Source organism: Antechinus flavipes, chromosome X, assembly GCF_016432865.1.
Source record: "Antechinus flavipes isolate AdamAnt ecotype Samford, QLD, Australia chromosome X, AdamAnt_v2, whole genome shotgun sequence".
In the NCBI taxonomy this organism is placed as follows: Eukaryota; Metazoa; Chordata; class Mammalia; order Dasyuromorphia; family Dasyuridae; genus Antechinus; species Antechinus flavipes.
Window position 1 is genome coordinate 86,306,994 of NC_067404.1, and position 17,989 is coordinate 86,324,982.

At 37.6% G+C, this 17,989-nt stretch overlaps 1 protein-coding gene across 1 annotated transcript; it reads left to right on the top strand.

Annotated features, from left to right (window-relative positions):
* Nucleotides 1-1,035: 1,035 nt before the first annotated feature.
* LOC127543022 (A-kinase anchor protein 2-like) lies at nucleotides 1,036-13,954 on the top strand. Its single transcript, XM_051968983.1, has 2 exons — nucleotides 1,036-1,142; nucleotides 11,489-13,954. Exon 2 carries the CDS (start codon nucleotides 11,600-11,602, stop codon nucleotides 13,937-13,939), a length of 2,340 nt encoding a protein of 779 aa, XP_051824943.1. The 5' UTR covers nucleotides 1,036-1,142; nucleotides 11,489-11,599; the 3' UTR covers nucleotides 13,940-13,954.
* Nucleotides 13,955-17,989: the final 4,035 nt, after the last annotated feature.

The window sequence follows — 17,989 nt, forward strand, 5'->3', positions numbered from 1 at the left end:
TTATTGTGTATAGATATTATTTGTTTAGTAATGAGTCGGATAAGTCAGATTTGTAGAATTTGGATTCGGTTAGGAAGTCAACGTTTGGGTGTTGAAAAAATTAGGCATGGAAATAATATGATTACGGGGAGGGTTGAGAGACCTATAATAGTAGGGCAGACGAAAGGGGCAAATAGATTTTCGTTCATTTTTTCTCTCAGGGGAATGGAATTTCTGGGAGTTTGAGGATTTCTTCTGGTGGATAAATATAAATTATTTCGATACCGATGAGTTGAAGTTGGAATAAGCAGAAAATATTAATGATGGTTAAGCCGGCAACGTGAAATCAAGCTGATGTTTCTAATTGAGGCATACGCTTTGAGGGGTTGTTAAGCTCCATAAATACTTAAGTATTATAATAATTTCTCAAAGATGTTTGCATTATATGCGATCAGTTTTCAAAGTATTTTAGGGTTGATATTTCTAGTACAATAGGCATAAAGCTGTGGTTGGACCCACAGATTTCTGAGCATTGTCCATAATAAACCCCTGGGCGAGTTGATGTTAGGGTTGCTTGGTTTAAGCGGCCTGGGATGGCGTCCGCTTTTAGACCTAATGAAGGAACTGCCTTTCAGATTCATCCAGAAATTCTCTGTTTAGGGTTTGTTCAATACTGGCCACTGTGCTGAACAATATGGACATATACAGGCGCGCGCGCACACACACACACACACACACACATACACAGATTCTGCCTTCAGTTTCTATTCTCCTTGGGTTGTGGGGGTGGGAAACATGTACATAGATAAGAAATTGAAAATAAGTTCAAAGTTGTGAGAAGAAGGGGGAAGTAGGAAGGACCTTAGCCACTCAGTGGACTGAAAATAAAAGGTTAAAGATGCTTTTTACTTTCCAAGGGCAATCTTTTTTTTTCTCCTAAACTTGAGAGGGATTGCAAAGGAAATGCCTCTGTGTGAATGGGCTTCTCGGGAATGAAAGGGGGGAGGCTATGACATCACACTGAGGAGGCATAAGGAGTTAGGGGAGGAATTTAGCTTGATGAGCCAGTCAGTGTGAAGGAATCTGAGGAGAGGAAAAAAAAAAAAAAAAAACCAAGGCAGTTTGTGACTGAGGACACTTGGGATGCACACGCTAGGGCAGGGGTAAGTAAATTTGCTGACTGACCAGTGGTTTTGTCCTTCTCTTTCTAATCTAAAAGGCCAGCCTTGCCTTTCAGTCCTAAGTAGTGCTAGATGTGGAATTCCTCTGTCTGGGCTTGCATGCTCAGGGTAATTAGTACCATCAGGTTAGGGGCTGGGGTGCAGTTCAGCTTAGACTGGTGGCTTTCTTTTAATTTCTCACATATCCTTAAAATCATAGATAGTTCCAGGAGATGAAGAGGAAAAGAGAAATTGGGCACACAGGCTTTTTTTATGGGAAGCAACCATAATCGATCTTGTTGTTTGCCAGGCTTTTCGGGATAGGATATTAAGGGATTTATATTTTTAAGTCTTTTTTTTCCCCCACCATTTTAATTTTTAATTCTAATTAGGAACTTACATTTTTGGTTGTTCCATTTTTGTAAATGAAATCAATTGTTTTGCAAACATTAAAGTGCTAGATTATCCTTCAGTTTTCCTTGTTCTGACATTTCTCAACAAAGTGACTGGAACTTGTGGCATTGTGCATTGTCTTGTTTCCTTCTGGCTGTTTAGACTCAAGTGCATCCCCCTGTTTTGGAGACACTAAAAATAGGCTGTAATCACAGTGTTAACTGAGAGAATATGTTAGTGTGCTGTCTTTTCTTTCTCCGAGCTTAGCTGTGTTGTGCTACCTATAGTAGGTTCGTGGTAATACCAACTTTTCATAGCTCCTGTATTTAGGAGATTTGTAAACTTGAAATCTTATACTGAGGCTTCCCTTTCCAGTCCATGAACTTTTTTTCCCTAATATTTTCATAACTTTCAATGTAATTGGCTTCCTTTGTAAGCTGAAGCATTTTGTTTCATGCAATTGAAAACATTCCAGTGACATTGCCTAAGGGATCCATGACCCACAAAAAAGGTTAAGAACCCCTGCTTGAGACTGGGGATTTGCTGGAATCCCTGACTGGGTGGGAAGGGAAGGTGAAACTAAATTAGTTTTATCTTTATAAACAAAGTCAACTAACTAAAAATACCACATATATGCCCGGGCTCACATCGCGTTCTCGCTCTCTCTCTCTCTCTCTCTCTCTCTCTCTCTCTCTCTCTCTCTCTTCCAGGAGTTTCAAAAACCCACAATTATCACTTTGATAACATCTTTATTTTGGTGCGGCCTTTAGAAGCTCTGCATAAAAAGGTTCCTTCTCTGACTCAAATAGGAATTTTTAAGGAGAATGCTTGTAATATATAGAGAGAGCACCAAGCAGAAAGTATAGTACTAGCTATTCTAGATCTTATATTGAAATGGCTCCATTCATTCAGAAAGGAAACTCAGTAACTTACCAGTGTTCCAGCCACCTCAAATAGTGAGTAAGCATCTGGGTAATTACAAGAATAGATCCTTTCATAGTTATGATACAGAGGAGGCAGGAATTCTCTTTCCTATTCCCTCCTTTCCATCTCTTCTAAGATAAACACATACATAAACACAGTTACATTTTGTCTTCTAAAAGTCCAAGTAGTAAATGTGTTAATCAAATAATACCATGATGTTTTCCAGATGTGCTTCCTGACATTTAAGTTGACTACTTGTCAGCATCGATAAGGAGGCACTCAAATCAGGGCAAGGAATGAGGCTGATAAGTAGTTGTTGCTTTAACTATAGCAATTCATGAAATGTGGAGGGGTTGTAGTCTGTGTTGATGGAGGAAGAAGAATCATACTGATGAAAATTCTTTCAAATGATCAACTTAGTCCATGTAATTTGGCCATTTTGCTTTCATCATGTATATTCAAAATGTTCTTGGAGTTTCTTCAGGCCAGCAAATAATTTCCAATCTGCACCATCTTATTCAAATATTCTTTTATTTTGAGCAAAAAAAGAAAAATTAAAAAAAATAAGTATTGATGCCTTTTCTCCTTTCCACTTAAACCCCACCCCTATGGTAGTCTCTTGGAATGAAGTTGAGAGACTCTCTTGGTTTTACCAGCTTCTGATAACACATTAACAACATGTTTCTGTATGCTTCTGCTTTGATGCAGCAGCTGTGGAATAACTGTTGTCTTAAAGTTGAGATGTCCAGGATTATCATGTAAGTCCAACTGTAATTATCTATGAGGGTCTATATATATATATCCCTGAGAGCTTGGACTTAGAGGCATAGATCAGATTTCAGCTTGCCAACTCAAACCAGTAGTTTCTTAGGCAGGAAGGAAGAAGTTTCACTTAGGGGGGATGAAGGGGAGGGAACCAAAAGGAAAGGCTCCTTGGGACTAAATAGATTTTTTGTTCAGGTTACTACCCACTGGCTCCCCCCTTCACTTCCTGGCTCTGCAGCCCTTCTTCCTGTCAACAGTAGCCTTTTCCTTGTGACTCTTGTCTTAATATTACCAAACTAGGGAGTTAGTGATGCATTGTCTCATTAATCTCATAAATTACCCAGAAAGATCAATGATCCAATCTAAAAGTCAGCATGTGCTACATTGGGAAGGATACTAGATTTTGAATTGGACTTTTGGTTCAAATCTTCATCCTGCTACTTTGCTTATTTGTGTGGAAAAATACCTGGGGGCAAATCATTTAACAACTTCTTTGAGCCTCAGTTTCCTCAGGGGAACTATAAAATGAGGGAAGTTTGGGAATGCATAATCTGTCTGGAAATTGCCTTCTAGCTTTTGAATTATGATTCTATGAATTGGAATCAGATACTGGCTATTTAATGAGTTCTAGAAGCACAAGGGCAGCTAAGTGGTAGTGGATAGAGTGTCAGGTCTGGAATTGGGAAAAACTCATCTTCCCAAGTTTAAATCTGGCCTCAGTCACTTCTTAGCTATGTGATGCTGGGTAAGTCATTTAACTCTGTTTGCCTCAGTTTCCTCATCTGTAAAATGAGCTAGAGAAAGAAATGTCAAATCATTTCAGTATCTTTGCCAAGAAAACCCCCAATAGGGTCATGATTGAAATTGATTGAACAATTAGAAAATAATTGAGCTTTTCAGTCCCTCATGAATACTTGGATATGATTTAGCTAAAACTTACAAAAATCTTATGTTTTGTGAAGTATTAGCAGATGTGAAAACTTTTTTGATATCAGGAGGGGGTACCCAAAACTTTTGGATACCATTAGAGGGGTACCCAAACCAGGTCCCAAGAAATGAATCCTTAGACATTACACCACTATATCCCGTACATTCAGAACTAAGATTTCAAAAGAAAAGTAGAAAAAAGGAAAAAGGCCCATATTGCCTGTCTTAAAGGCAGCCAGGAAATCATGTTTTATATTCTGTTCATTGGCAGAAAGTAAGTTTATATTTCTAGTGGAATTGTAAAAAAACTAGATTAAAGGGGAACTTCTTCTAATGTACTTTGGCCTTGGTAACCTGGATTAATTTAGAGAATAGAAGCTTGATTTTATAGCAGTGGCCTCTTATATTTGAGTAATTCAGGTCACTGTATGTATATCTAGGGCAGGATGCTGGAAGAAAGCAAAAGAGAGATCATAATGGTGAGCAGGATAGAGTGGAAGAACAGGAAATGTTTAAAAAAAAGAAACCAAACATTACAGTTTTTTGTTTTTGTTTTGTTTTAACACATGCTAGCAAATGAAATCATCTACTGTCTTCTAATTGGACTAAATCTTAGGATCACTCATTAAGACCTAGAAGGATCTTGAATCAAGTTACCCTCATTTTATATTTGAGGGAACTAAAGATTTTATTTGCTCTTCATAATGACCTAGGGAGTAGGAGAGAAACAAGAATTTATTATTCACCTACTGTGTTCTCGGTGTCGTGCTAAGTATTAATACAAATATTATAACAGCCCTAATGTTATTCTTTTCCTGTTTTACAAATAAGAAGATTGAGTTAGAGGGAGGTAAAGTAGCTTGTGCAGTAAATATCTGAGGTTAGATTTTACTTCCTCTTCCTTGTTCAAGACTCAGTACTCTTTATCACTGTGCTACTTAGCTTCCTTATATACCTATCCAAATAGCATATCTATTTGTGTGGCAAGTGTTAATAAACCTAGTGGGACTCTGAAAAACAGAATTGTAATTCACTATGGGCTTCTGTTCCGGAGGGACACTCTGAAGATGGAAACATAGACTTTAAAAATGGAAATGTTCAGAACATGTAGCCCAGCTTTGGTGTACTAAATTCTTTGGCAGAGGACACATGTCTTCTAGTTCTGTGACTAAAAATGATGCTCCTAAATGCTTGATTTTTTTTTCTGATTTGTTAAAAATTAGAAGAGGAAATAATGTAGCATTCATTGCAAGATGCATCAGCCATCAATCTGCAAATGGAATAGTGTTTTGACTCCAGGATGGGGTCGAACCCACCAATTGTTCCATCTGGGTGTGAGCCTTAACCAAAGTTAATCTCAACTGGATGCCATTTGGTTTTTCAAGCCCAAATAGAATGAACTTCTAGTGCAGAGCACAAAGAAAGTTATTTTGGTGAATGACATGAAGATAAAATTCATAGGCTGTGAAATTAATACAGTGCACATTTGTTTATACCTAGAAGGGCTGATACATAGGATGAAAGTGATTTATGGAGTATGAGACAGGACCACTGATGAAGCAGTAACACTGCTTTCTCTTGCTCTTGTATTCTTTTCTATTATGATATAATTACAGAATTCTCTAAAGTAGATTTATTTATTGTTGTTGTTGTTTCAGTCAAACCCAATTGTCCACCACTCTGTTTGGGATTTTTCTTAGCAAAAGATATAGGAGTGGGGTGCCCTTTTCTTCATCAGTTTACTATATAGACGAAGAAACTGAGAAGTGATTTGGCCAGTCATACTACTAATTATTAGAGGCTGTATTTGGCCAGATTATTCTGACTCCCAAGTTCTGTGCCCTCTCCACTACATCATGTTCTCTCTTTTTATTTTGTTGAAGTTGTTTGTTGTTTGCAATAACCAGCAACTGGTTTGCTGTCTGAGTGTTTGAGGTCAGATTTGAAGGCGGGTCTTCCTGTTTAAAGGGCCAGCTGTCTCCTGTGACACCTAGCAGCTCCAAGGTAGACTTAAGTAAAAGGAAAAAGGCAGTTTTGAAGACAAGCATTCCAGTTTACATCTTATATCCTTACATACCATCTGCAGTGATCATAAGAAATAACTATGAGAGCATTACATAGCTCTGGAAATTTGCCTGCTTCCTTTTCACCACATTGTGTCACAAATGTTGTTGGTTAGTGGGTGCTGACTGCTTATGGCATACCAGCCTACACAGAACAATGCTTAAGGCAATCTCTGCCCTAACTTTATCATCTCAAGTCAACTATTTATTTCATTTCTGTACAGTCAACCTCTTTCTTAGCCTTGATAATACTTCATAATGAGGATAATATGAACATTTATGCTTGGTTTTAGAGAATGCAGCAACTTAATGATTACTGAGTAATCAATAAATTACTGATTACAAGTTACTAAGTTGATTTGGGATGGGGTACAGGTCAGTCAGGTGGCTCAGTGGGTAGATAAAAGGAAAGCTCTGATTTACTATAAGGAGTCCACAAATCCATATGCACCCAAGCACCCAAGGCTGATTGAGATATACTGAACAAAATTACTGTCAATTCAGTGATTCTTTAAAAGGTGAAGATTCTTTTTCCCCCCAAACAGCATCAATATATTTTAAAAACAGTAATAATTTGCGGGAGGGGGATAGAACAAGTATTATTTATGTATCAAAGATAATGTGACTAAACATTTTAGTTTTAAAGAGTCACTTAATTTTCAATGGATACCAATAGAGAAAGGTAGTACAGAAACAAGAGTGCTGGACCTAGAATTGGGAAGACTGAGTTCAAATCCCACTTCATACACTAGCTTCATGACCCAGGGCAAATTATATAACCTCTGTCTCAGTTTCCTCAACTGTAAAATAGGTATAATCATAGCACCTACTTTCTAAGGTTGCTGTTAGGATTTGATGAGATAATATTTGTACACTGTAGCAATTTTGCATGGCACACAGTAAATGCTTAATAAATGCTTATTCTCTAATCTTTCCTTGCCTGTAGTACATTTATTAACATATGAATATCTGAAAGTTTTGGTTCCTTAAAAAAGGTCTTCAGACTTGAAAAGGTTAAGAACTATTATACTGTATGATTCTTCTTGTAATAGTAAATGTATTCTCCTAATTGTATTTAACTGAGAATATGATTAAAATTGTTTGTTTCAGGGTAGGGTTGTTGTTGTTGTTGTTATTTGTTTTGTTTTTTCTTTTAAAAATATTTTGTAGAAAGTTGCAAGAGATTTTGGGTTATGCTGTTTGCAAGAGTTGTAAGTCTTAAGGATATTTGGGAAGTAGAAGAAAACTGCCAAATGCTCAATGTAATAGGCCATTATGCTGGGCATGTTTAACTCAACAAAAGGGCCTTATGGCCCTACCTGCTGCTCATTCTTATTTATTCCTTGATCTCAACACAATCCACTATTCATCTTCTCTTCATAGTCCTTTAGGTTACCTGACATTTTGATTCTTTGACTATGATGATATATTATGATTCACAACCCTAAATGTGCTTCACTGGAAAAATATTGTCATTAACAAAGATGAATTTCTGTTTCTTGGGGAGACTTGGGATCATTAAAAGCATTATATAACTTCCCATATGCCATCCAACTTGTTCTTTTAATTCTGGATCCAGCTTGATGTCTGCTCAAGCCAATGCTAAATGGTCTAGTAAGAGACATAGCCTAAGTAAGCTATCAATCAATGTTAGACCTCCTTTCTACACTTTATTTCACTCTATCTATCTACTCATTAGATGCTATGCAGTTTTGAAAAGAATTAACTGATTTTGATCATACTTTATGTATTACTCAAGAGAATCTAGATAAACTTTATGTTCATTTTGTTTTCTGGCCATATAAAATGACAATTCTTTTTTTTTTAAGTGAACATATTATCTCTAATTTATTCAACAACAATTATTATATGGATTACAGAAGTGATTGATTCAGGCCACTAAATTACAATGTGGTGAACTTGCTTTGGAACTGATAAAAATGCCAGACCTTGGAGGAAACCTTAGAATGGCTCAGTCTCTTTATTTTACAAATAGAGAAGCCAGAGATTTTATGTGCCTTTATTCTCCACAGTTAGTTGCAGTTTGTGGGCTAGGATTGAAATAATGAGACTTGAATTTTAGGGTGCTTTTTCTATTATATTAAAAACATTTTCTATCTTGTAAAAACTGTCATCTTAACTCGCTTTGATTGATCTTCAGATCCATCACTTTATGCAGCTTGCTAAGTACAGGTCAGTCAGATGGCTCAGTGGGTAGAGTGCTAGATTTAGAGTGAAGGAGACTCATCTTCCTGAGTTTTTTTGGGTTTTTTTGGCTGAGACAATTGGGGTTAAGTGACTTACCCAGGGTCTTACAGCTAGGAAGTGTTAAGTGTCTGAGTTCACATTTGAACTCAGGTTCTCCTAACTTCAGGGCTGATGCTCTCTATCGACTGTACCACCTAGCTACCCCAATAGAACAATCTTCAATATAAGGAAAATCTTCCCAATAATTGGAGCAGTCCCATATATCACAGTTTCAAAATGTGAAAGTTTTTGCCTTCAAAAAATAATTTGAAAGAGCCATGATTTCGTTTTATCCTGGGGAGGAATTCTTAACTAAATGATATAATAGAAGTCATAAAAGACAGACTAGATCATTTTGACCACTCATAATTAACAATGCTTTTGCATAAATTAACAAGGGTAAAATTAGATGATAAGCAAAAGATTAAACAGTTGTCTGCATAGAATTGCACTGATAAGAAGTCTGCTGTGCAGAATATAGAGGGGAAAATAAATGTCACTCTTTCTCACATAAAGACACACACATACACACACACACATACACACACGTTTCAACAAACTTTATTCTACAATTCTTACAGAAGAGTGGCAAGGAATAGTTAAAACAGAATATTGTTTAAGTGATTATCTATGGTCACACTGTGGGTCAAATATTTTAGCTCAGTTTTTTTTGTTTTGTTTTGTTTTTTTGCTTGTTTGGTTTTTGTTTGCTTTTTTCATAAAATTTGTATATGCTCATGGGTTATAAGTACATGTGATATCAAAGACACTATAAAAGGGAAAATGAAGTTGGATCAGATAGGAAATCTATTTTAGGGTTGGGAGGAGGACTCACCTTAAAGAACAGAGTTTATTTCTGTAAATAATACACAAATATTTTGGTGTCCCTTAATAAAAACAATTAAGCTTGGAATTTAAAATATCTTTAGGCTAAATCTTAAAATCACATGGGTCAAAAACTGATCTTAAAAACTCCTGTAGGAAACCAATAACACCACACAAAAGTAAATTATAACAAAAATGAGAATGCTAGAAAACTGATAGGATATTAAGTAGCACTATTATTTATATGAATTTGCTTACATAATGAAACATTTAAATTAATTTAACTTGGAAGAATTGAGAAAATACAGTCAGATCCTAATCTCTGTAATCTAATTAAGCTACTAAAAATAATCACCATAAAAGTTAGCAATGAGGGGAAAACAGAACGGTTTTGTCTAGTGACTTAAGTTTTGGTATTAATAGTACATGTGTAAAATAGAGCCATGTCAAAAGGTCTCTCTAGATGTAAAGGAACCATTCATTTTAAACTTTTGCTATTTTCAGATGGTTTCCTTGGGTGGTATTTTAAAATTTCTTGCCTCCTGCAGTAAATCTAGCTCATAAAAAGGGACTGATTCCACAAACGAAAATAGATCAAAGTTTCTTGAGAAGTTATGATTTTTAAACTCAGTGGCATTTTTTCTCATACTGAAAGGGGAAAAAAAACTATCTCTGTATCAGCAGGACTGTCATCTGAAGTTGGTCTTGAATTGTCACTTCTTTTGACTTCAGCAAGTAGTATGGATGAAATCTGATCTAAATGTTTTTAATTGGTTTTCATGAATATGTTTCGTGTGATCTCACCCATATAATTATAATCATATACATATATAATCATATGTATAGTATAATAAATATATTGCTTGCTTTCTTAGTGGGCAGATAGGAAGGAATCAAAATTTAAAGAAAAAGAATGTTATATGAGTAATACATTTTTAAAAATTCTCATTTAATAATCTTTCTTGAATGGCAGAGCTATATTTAGTATTACTCCAATTTGGGGTGGCAGTTTTCCTTTACCTTCTTAAAAATTAGAAATATCTATGTATCTCTAAAGAGATCAAAGAAAAAGGAAAAGGAATAATGTGTAAAGATATTTATAGCAGTACATTTTATTATAGCAAAGAACTGAAAACAAAAAGGGCATAGTGCCTGTCAGTTAAGAAATGGTTAAACAAATGACAGTATGTGATTGTAATGGAATATTACAGTGTCTTAAGAAATAATGAAAAGTTTGGCTTCAGGAAAACCTGGGAAGACTTGCATGATCTGATGTAGATTGAAGTAAGTCAAACCAGGAGGATTATTTATATAATGACATCTTTGAAAAAGAAGTAACTTTGAAATTAAACTTAGGGACTTTGGTTAATGCAATAATCTGATGAAGCAAGCTTTCTGTCCCTTGGTGGAGAGATGATGGATGGACTTTAGGTACATAATAGAATGTACATTTCCAAATACAAACATTTCAACATAAATTTATTTTGCTTGATTATATTTTTTTTACTATAAGTGAGGCTATTTTTTGTGGGGAGAGGAGGGAGATGTCATATACACACACAGATTGAGAGAGAATATGAATATATTTGTGGGTTTGTGCACATGTTCTAGCTTTCTAGGTGTACAAAATGTTTGTGTTTATTCAGAATAAGAAAAGATTTAAAGAATTATCTATTCTTGAATCATATATTTAAAACTGAAAAGAAACTCCTCACTTCAGAGATAAGCAAATTGAGGACTAGAGAGATTAAATGACTCCCCCAGAGGCCAGGGACAGTAAATACCAGAGAAGTGTGTGAACACAGGCCTTCTAACTAGAAATCCAACAATTTTTCTATTGCTTCGCATTAAACTTCCTTTAGCATTAAACTATTAAATCAGTTAATTAATTAACAAATATTAACCAAATTAGTTAATAACAAATTTCTATTAATAGTATTTAAACCATGAAACTATTCAAAAAACTATACAAGTCATAGATCTAATATGCAATGCATGTACATGAAATGCTGGATATTATTTATGTCTCAAATATATCTGTTTTCCCACAGAGTGCAAAAAATAGGGGTGACTAAAGGAGCAGAGGGAGAAAAATGTTCTGACCATTTTAGTAGCTCTTCCAGAAAATTATGTGATGTAATTAGATAAAATAAATATACAACAGAAGCATCTAATTCAGACTTTTCTTTCTCTTTTCTGTTTTAGAAACCCCACAAGCTTCTTGAGGATAACATCAGATTGACAAAAGGTGGAGATCACTATAGTGCCAATCTGCTGGGACCTCCCACCAGCATTCTTTCCCCTAGCAACAAGAACATGGAAATAGAAATCCCCATTGCAGAATGTAAAAGTGTCTCTGGGATTTCTTCAGCATCACATTCCATGGACAGTTCCTCTCCTTTTTATTCCCCTCATAATGGCCTCATCTCAGACCACCATGAATCCCTGGATAATGAGGTGGCTAGAGAGATCCAGTATCTAGATGAAGTGTTAGAGGCCAATTGTTGTGACTCTGCTGCTGATGTGTCTTACAATGGGATATCTTCGCCAGAGCCAGGTGTAACCATCACTGTGGGCAGTCCAGGTCCATCTGTCCACACAACAAACCACATAGAACTCCCTGAAAGGGAAGCAGTTCTTCTTGTTGGCAGGCAGGCCCCTCCTCTCATAGAGCTGAGCCAAGGTGAAATCATGGCAGACACCTTCAGGGCAAATGGTCACTCTCCAGATGGGCAGAGGGATAACCTTCAAGCCCCTGTGAGCCCCAGTTCTTCAACCAGTTCAAAGGGGTCTTTCCGAGATGGGGAGACCACTCTCACCACTTTGAAGAAAGAAGCAAAATTTGAATTGCGTGCCTTCCATGAGGATAAGAAGCCATCCAAACTTTTTGAGGATGATAACAATGAGAAGGAAGCATATAGAGTCCGAAAGGTAAGGCCATCAGAGGAGATGCTGGAACTAGAAAAAGAGAGGCGAGAACTAATCCGGAGTCAGGCAGTGAAAAAAAATCCTGCCATCGCAGCCAAATGGTGGAACCCACCCCAGGAACCCACTCTAGAGGAACAACTGGATGATGAGCCTCTAGAGTCACATAAAAAGTATAAGGAACGCAAGGAGAGGAGGCAGCAACAAGAACAGCAGCTGCAGCAGCAACAGCCACAGCTGCCACCACAGTCTTCCACAATTCCAGCCTCCCCTAAACAGACAGTCTGCTCTTTTGAACTTGCAGACCCATCCAGTGGTCTGAAGGAGGATGTTGTCACAGAGCAAATAGACTTCTCTGCTGCAAGGAAGCAGTTTCAGTTGATGGAGAATTCCAGACAAACAGGAGGCAGGGGCCAAGGAGCACCCAGACTGTTTTCCATCAAACCCTTTTATAGACCTTTGGGTTCCAGTTACTCAGATAAGCCGTCCACCATCACAAGACCAGTTTCAGTTGTGGGGCAGATGGAGGATGATGGAATATCTGCAGCCAAGGGACAGAAGGCCTCCTATGTTCCAGAGAATCAGCTTTTAGGAAACCAGAACAATCCAGTTAGTCCTGAAAAGGAATCTCCCTGTACTGACCCTTCAAAACATGTGTCATCAGCCAAGCTGTGGGCAGAGGAGGGGGAGTTTACAAGTGCTCGAGCTGTCTTCACAGTGGTGAAGGATGAGGACCCTGGCATCTTAGATCCATTTACGAGGTCAGTCTATGTCTCTTCACCCCCAGAGGAGCTGGACTCTGGTTTGGAGGAGCTGTCAGTGAGATCTCAGGGCACCACGGTGCTGGAAACCCTGTCCAATGACTTCAGCATGGACAATCTCAGTGACAGCGGTGCATCCAATGAGACAATGAATGCCCTACAAGAAAACTCCTTGACAGATTTTTCTCTGCCCCAAACTCCACAGACTGACATCCCCCCCGAGGGACGAGCTGAAGGTTCAGTGTCCAAGTCATTCAGTGACCATGGTTTTTATTCCCCTTCCTCCATGCTTGGAGATTCCCTGCTTGCAGATGACCCACTGGAATATCATGCCGGTCTTTTGGTGCAGAATGCCATCCAACAAGCCATAGCTGAGCAGGCTGACAAAGCCACCAAAGACCCAGCTGAACAAAAGATTTGCCCAGGGGAAGCCCAGCACAAAGTTGGGGCAGTGGTTCCCTGCTCAGAGAAACCTCAGAGCACATTTAAGCCACCTCAAGTGTCTTCTCCTGTTCAAGAAAAAAGAGATGTATTACCAAAGATGGCAACAGATGAAGACAGAGACCTCAGGGAAGAGACGGCTTCCCAACAATTCCCCACTATTCATTCTGTTCATCCAGTCCACATCGAGGAGAGCAGGCCAGAAGGAAGCTACTTTAGCAAGTATTCAGAGGCAGCTGAGTTGAGGAGTACAGCCTCCCTCTTGGCCACTCAGGAGTCAGAGGTGACGGTGGGACCCTTTAAGCTAAGGTCAAGGAAGCAGAGGACTTTGTCCATGATAGAAGAAGAGATCCGAGCAGCCCAGGAGAGAGAGGAGGAACTGAAGAGGCAGAGGCAAGTCTTACAGACAACCCAGAGCCTCAGAGTGAAGAACGCCTCTACCCTGCCCTCCAGAACAGTGTGCTACAAAACAGCACCCGGTAAGTGTCTGAAGTACAATATGGAAAGGAATTTTTTAAAAAGCCCTTAATTGAGCATATACCATGAAGTAAATACTATTCTGAGTGATGGGATAAATAAAACAAATAAAAAACTAAACACCCTAGATTTCAGCTTATACTTTAAGGAGAAAGAAAGGACAGTTCAGATGCAGTGTAGGGGCAAAGGCCCTTAAGGGAGCAGCATCAGGGTGGTTGGCAGTGGGTCTGAGCATCCATGTCTGTTCTATAGTCAAAGCCCACACTCATTAGAAAAAGAAGATCCTTGGGATCTGAGCAAGGAGATGAGTTAGGGAAATCTGACAGGAGTATTGTAATAGTCACCATATGGTACCTCCAGAGACTGAGATTATTGATGGGAAGCAATCCCACACTGATCAAGGGATCTCTATTATAGTGAAAGAATCTCAAATCCATTTCAAGCTTTCTTTAAAATTGCCTCTATTGCTTTTTGATGGAAAATAAAATGCTAGCATATACATATACACCTTCTACATCCTTTAATACTAAAGTACTCCAAGATTGGTTCTTATCAATAATTGTACGCTCAGGAGTTTCATTGCATCTATAATGGATGAAAGGATACTTTCTGCGCAAGAAAATAGATTCTTAAGTATGTAAAAACAAAAGAGTTCTAGGGGGTAAAATAGTGTTCATCCCAATCTATTGTTTGTGTCTCATGTGACTTGCTTTAGTTCATTTTTATCCTAAGATGTTGTATGTGTGCATTAGTATTAGTGATGGAAGAGACAGTCCAGACCACTGATTGTATATGTGAGGATACTGTGGTTAATGTGTTTTCCCCAGGTGAATGTTGCTTAATTTCATGGATACTAGTTAAAGTTTAACCCAACCTATTTTAGATTTCACACTGTCACTTTCTAACCATAATTATGTGTTTAAATATATCATATTGATTTTGACACACCATGGGGCTTTTTTATGAAAGTTTTTAAAAAATATTTCAAGATGAATAAGATGAAAATTCCCATGGATAACTAGAGCCTTTCAATCTTTCTAGAACATTTTTGGCCATTGATGTTGATTGTAATTGTTTTTTGTTGATGACTTCCCCCTAAAATCTGAATATAAAAACTATTTCAGATTCATACATTCTACTTGTATAAAACAAGTATGACTGCACTTTAAAGTTCTTTTGTTCGCAGATGAACAAAAGACTTGATTGAGGACTTTTCTTGATGTAATTTTCTAGTATCTTATCTAAAAATACAGTGTCCTAATAAGTAGTTTAATTTGGGGAGGATCAGTGGTGGGGTATAAAATTGACAGGAAAATATATCTTTGTGAGTTCATAACTGGTCTTAGACATTAACTAGCTGTGTGACACAGAGCAAGTCACTTCACTCTATTTGCCTCAGTTCCACATCTGTAAAACATGCTGTAAATGGTGAATCCTTCCAGTAGCTTTGCCAAGAAAGTCCTAAAAAAACTCAGTCAGATAAGACTGAATCAGCTGAACTACAAAGTGGAGATGGGATGATAGTGTGTCGAGTTGAAATCTGGGATCCCTAGTGTACCTTATGAATGAGATGTTTTTGTTATAGACTCTTAGTTTTCAATGCCAAGTTGATGGCCATTCATCCTGCTGCATTCACATTGCAAAATGATGACTAGTTGGGCATGCCTATGAGATTATAAGCTTCACATTATTAGTGAGGCATATTTTTTGTTTTTTATTTTTCTTGTTTTTATTGTTATTTTTTATTTTTGTATCACCTACCTCTCCCTTTATACCTTACTCCTTTGCCCTATAAAATTGCCATCCCTTATAACAAAGAATTGGAAAAAAAGTCAGCAAAACTATTCAATACATATTGAAAAAAAATCTGTTATACATATTTTGGGAAGTGGAAGAAAAGAAAGATTGTTTTCACATCACTAAGACTAAAAGTAAAGCAGCCACTCAAAAATTAACCTCATTGATGATCCTTAGACAATATAGTATCCACTCCACCCCAGCTAGATTCCTCCTCCCATTTCCCCAGTTTGGTACCTAAGTGTAGAAATCCAATTAGCCTTAAGTCTATTATAGCTGGAACTTCTGAATCCAAGTGCTTCCCTAGCCTCAGCTTCCCTATAAAATAGGGTTTGATTACAGGTATATACTACCATGGACTTCTTAAATTTTTTCCACTCACAACTCCTTTACAGTCCAGATGTTTTTACACAACCTCAGGTATATAGACATATAAGATAGGTATATAAATTAAAAACTTACTGATAATAACTCATAATTTTGCAGCCCCCACATTCAGTTAAATGACTCTCTGGGGTTACAACCCACAATTTAAGAAGTTTTGCCTTGTAACACACTGTATAATGTTTATTTATAGCACCTACAACATGGAAAATCTTTCCAGAATATCACAGGCTCTATCATTCACCTCCCTCCCTCCTTTTGAACCATAATTCAATGGCATGAAATGTGTCAAATAAAACTAGATGTACCTATAGTTGTCTTGAAATCAGTGATGGCAAACAAATGAAAGAAAATTTGCTGGCAAGAACTCCAGCCATGTACTTGGTAGGGACTTCAGAGTTAATTCTAGTATACCCTTAGCTAAACAGGAATGCCTTCTACCCTATCTTCTACAAATATCAGATAGCCCATTCCACTGTGGGATTGTTGTTCAGTCACGTCTAATTCTTCATAACCCTAATTAGAATTTTCTTGGCAGGGATACAGGAGTAGTTTGCCATTTTCTTTTCCAGCTCATTTTACAGGTCAGGAAACTGGGGCAAACAGGTGAAGAGACTTGACCAGGGTCACACAGCTAATAAAAATCTGAGGCCAGATTTTACTTCAGGTGTTCCTATTGACTCTAGGCCTGGCATTTTATCCACTGCACGACCTAGCTGCTCTTAACAACTGTTTCTCTCCCAAGAGGTTGGAATCACCCTTCACTGTTGTTTCTCCAGTCATTATTTCTGGTTCTGCCCTCTCAGACCAAGCAGAATAAAGTCTTCCTCATGATCTCTCTTCAACTATGAGATAGCCACCATGTCCCTGCTAAATCAGTCCCTTCTCTAGGAAAAAGTTCATTCAGCTCATCCTTGTATAGCAGACTCCTAAGGACTCTTATCAGAGCCCTCCCTCTTTTTTTTTTTTTTTTTTTTTTTTTGACTTGTCCAATTTATCAGCAAATATCCTAAAATTTAGTGCCCAGAACTGAATCTAACATTGGTCCAACTAGGGCTGAATGGAGCAGCCATTTTGGCCATTTTTTCTCTCATTGATCATAGTCACCTTTCTGGCTGTCATATCACATAGCTCATATTTTTTGACACAAGTTCTCTACATACAGCATTTATACAGTAGGTTCTTCTCTCTGGTTTTCAGGTGGTTCAGTACTAGCTTCAGGGCCTTCATCACTGTCCCCTATATTAACAGCTTTCAGCATACATGCTGATGTTCCCTCAGGCAATTTGGCCTCCCAGCTACTTCTTCAGCTCCCACTGACCCTTCTTTTTCAGGCCATCTTAGGGTAATCACATGCCTGAATCCACCTAGAAATGCCCTCTATCTTTGATTAAGAACTTTGAATATCTTGTGTCTGAGCATAACCTCCCATCATTTCATTTCTCCTCTGCCTCATTTCCCTCTCCACCTGTCATTGTTCATTGACCATCACCTTTACTCTGCTTCCTTTTTCTTCCTTTAATACAATAGTTTAAGCAATTGTCCTCTACCCTTGAATCCCTTGCACCTTTGCCCTTTTTCACCCCCGACTTGCTAAAATCTAACCTTTGTTTCCCCCACCCTTGACCTACCCTTCTTTCCTACTTATATCTTCCCTAATTATGCTGGAAGAAAACACAAAGCTATATTGAGGCCTCTATAGTTTGCAATGCAGAAAGGTGATCTTTTTATTCTTATATATATTGAAACATTAAACATAGACTATTTCATACTTTTTCTTCTCTCCTTCAAGCTTCCCATACCACCATCCTCTGAAGAGGATTTCACCTCATACTGAATCAAAAAATTGATGATATTCTTACCATGAGCTCCCTTCCTGTTCTATGCCTCAAGGCATTATCTCCCATTATGTCTTCCTTTA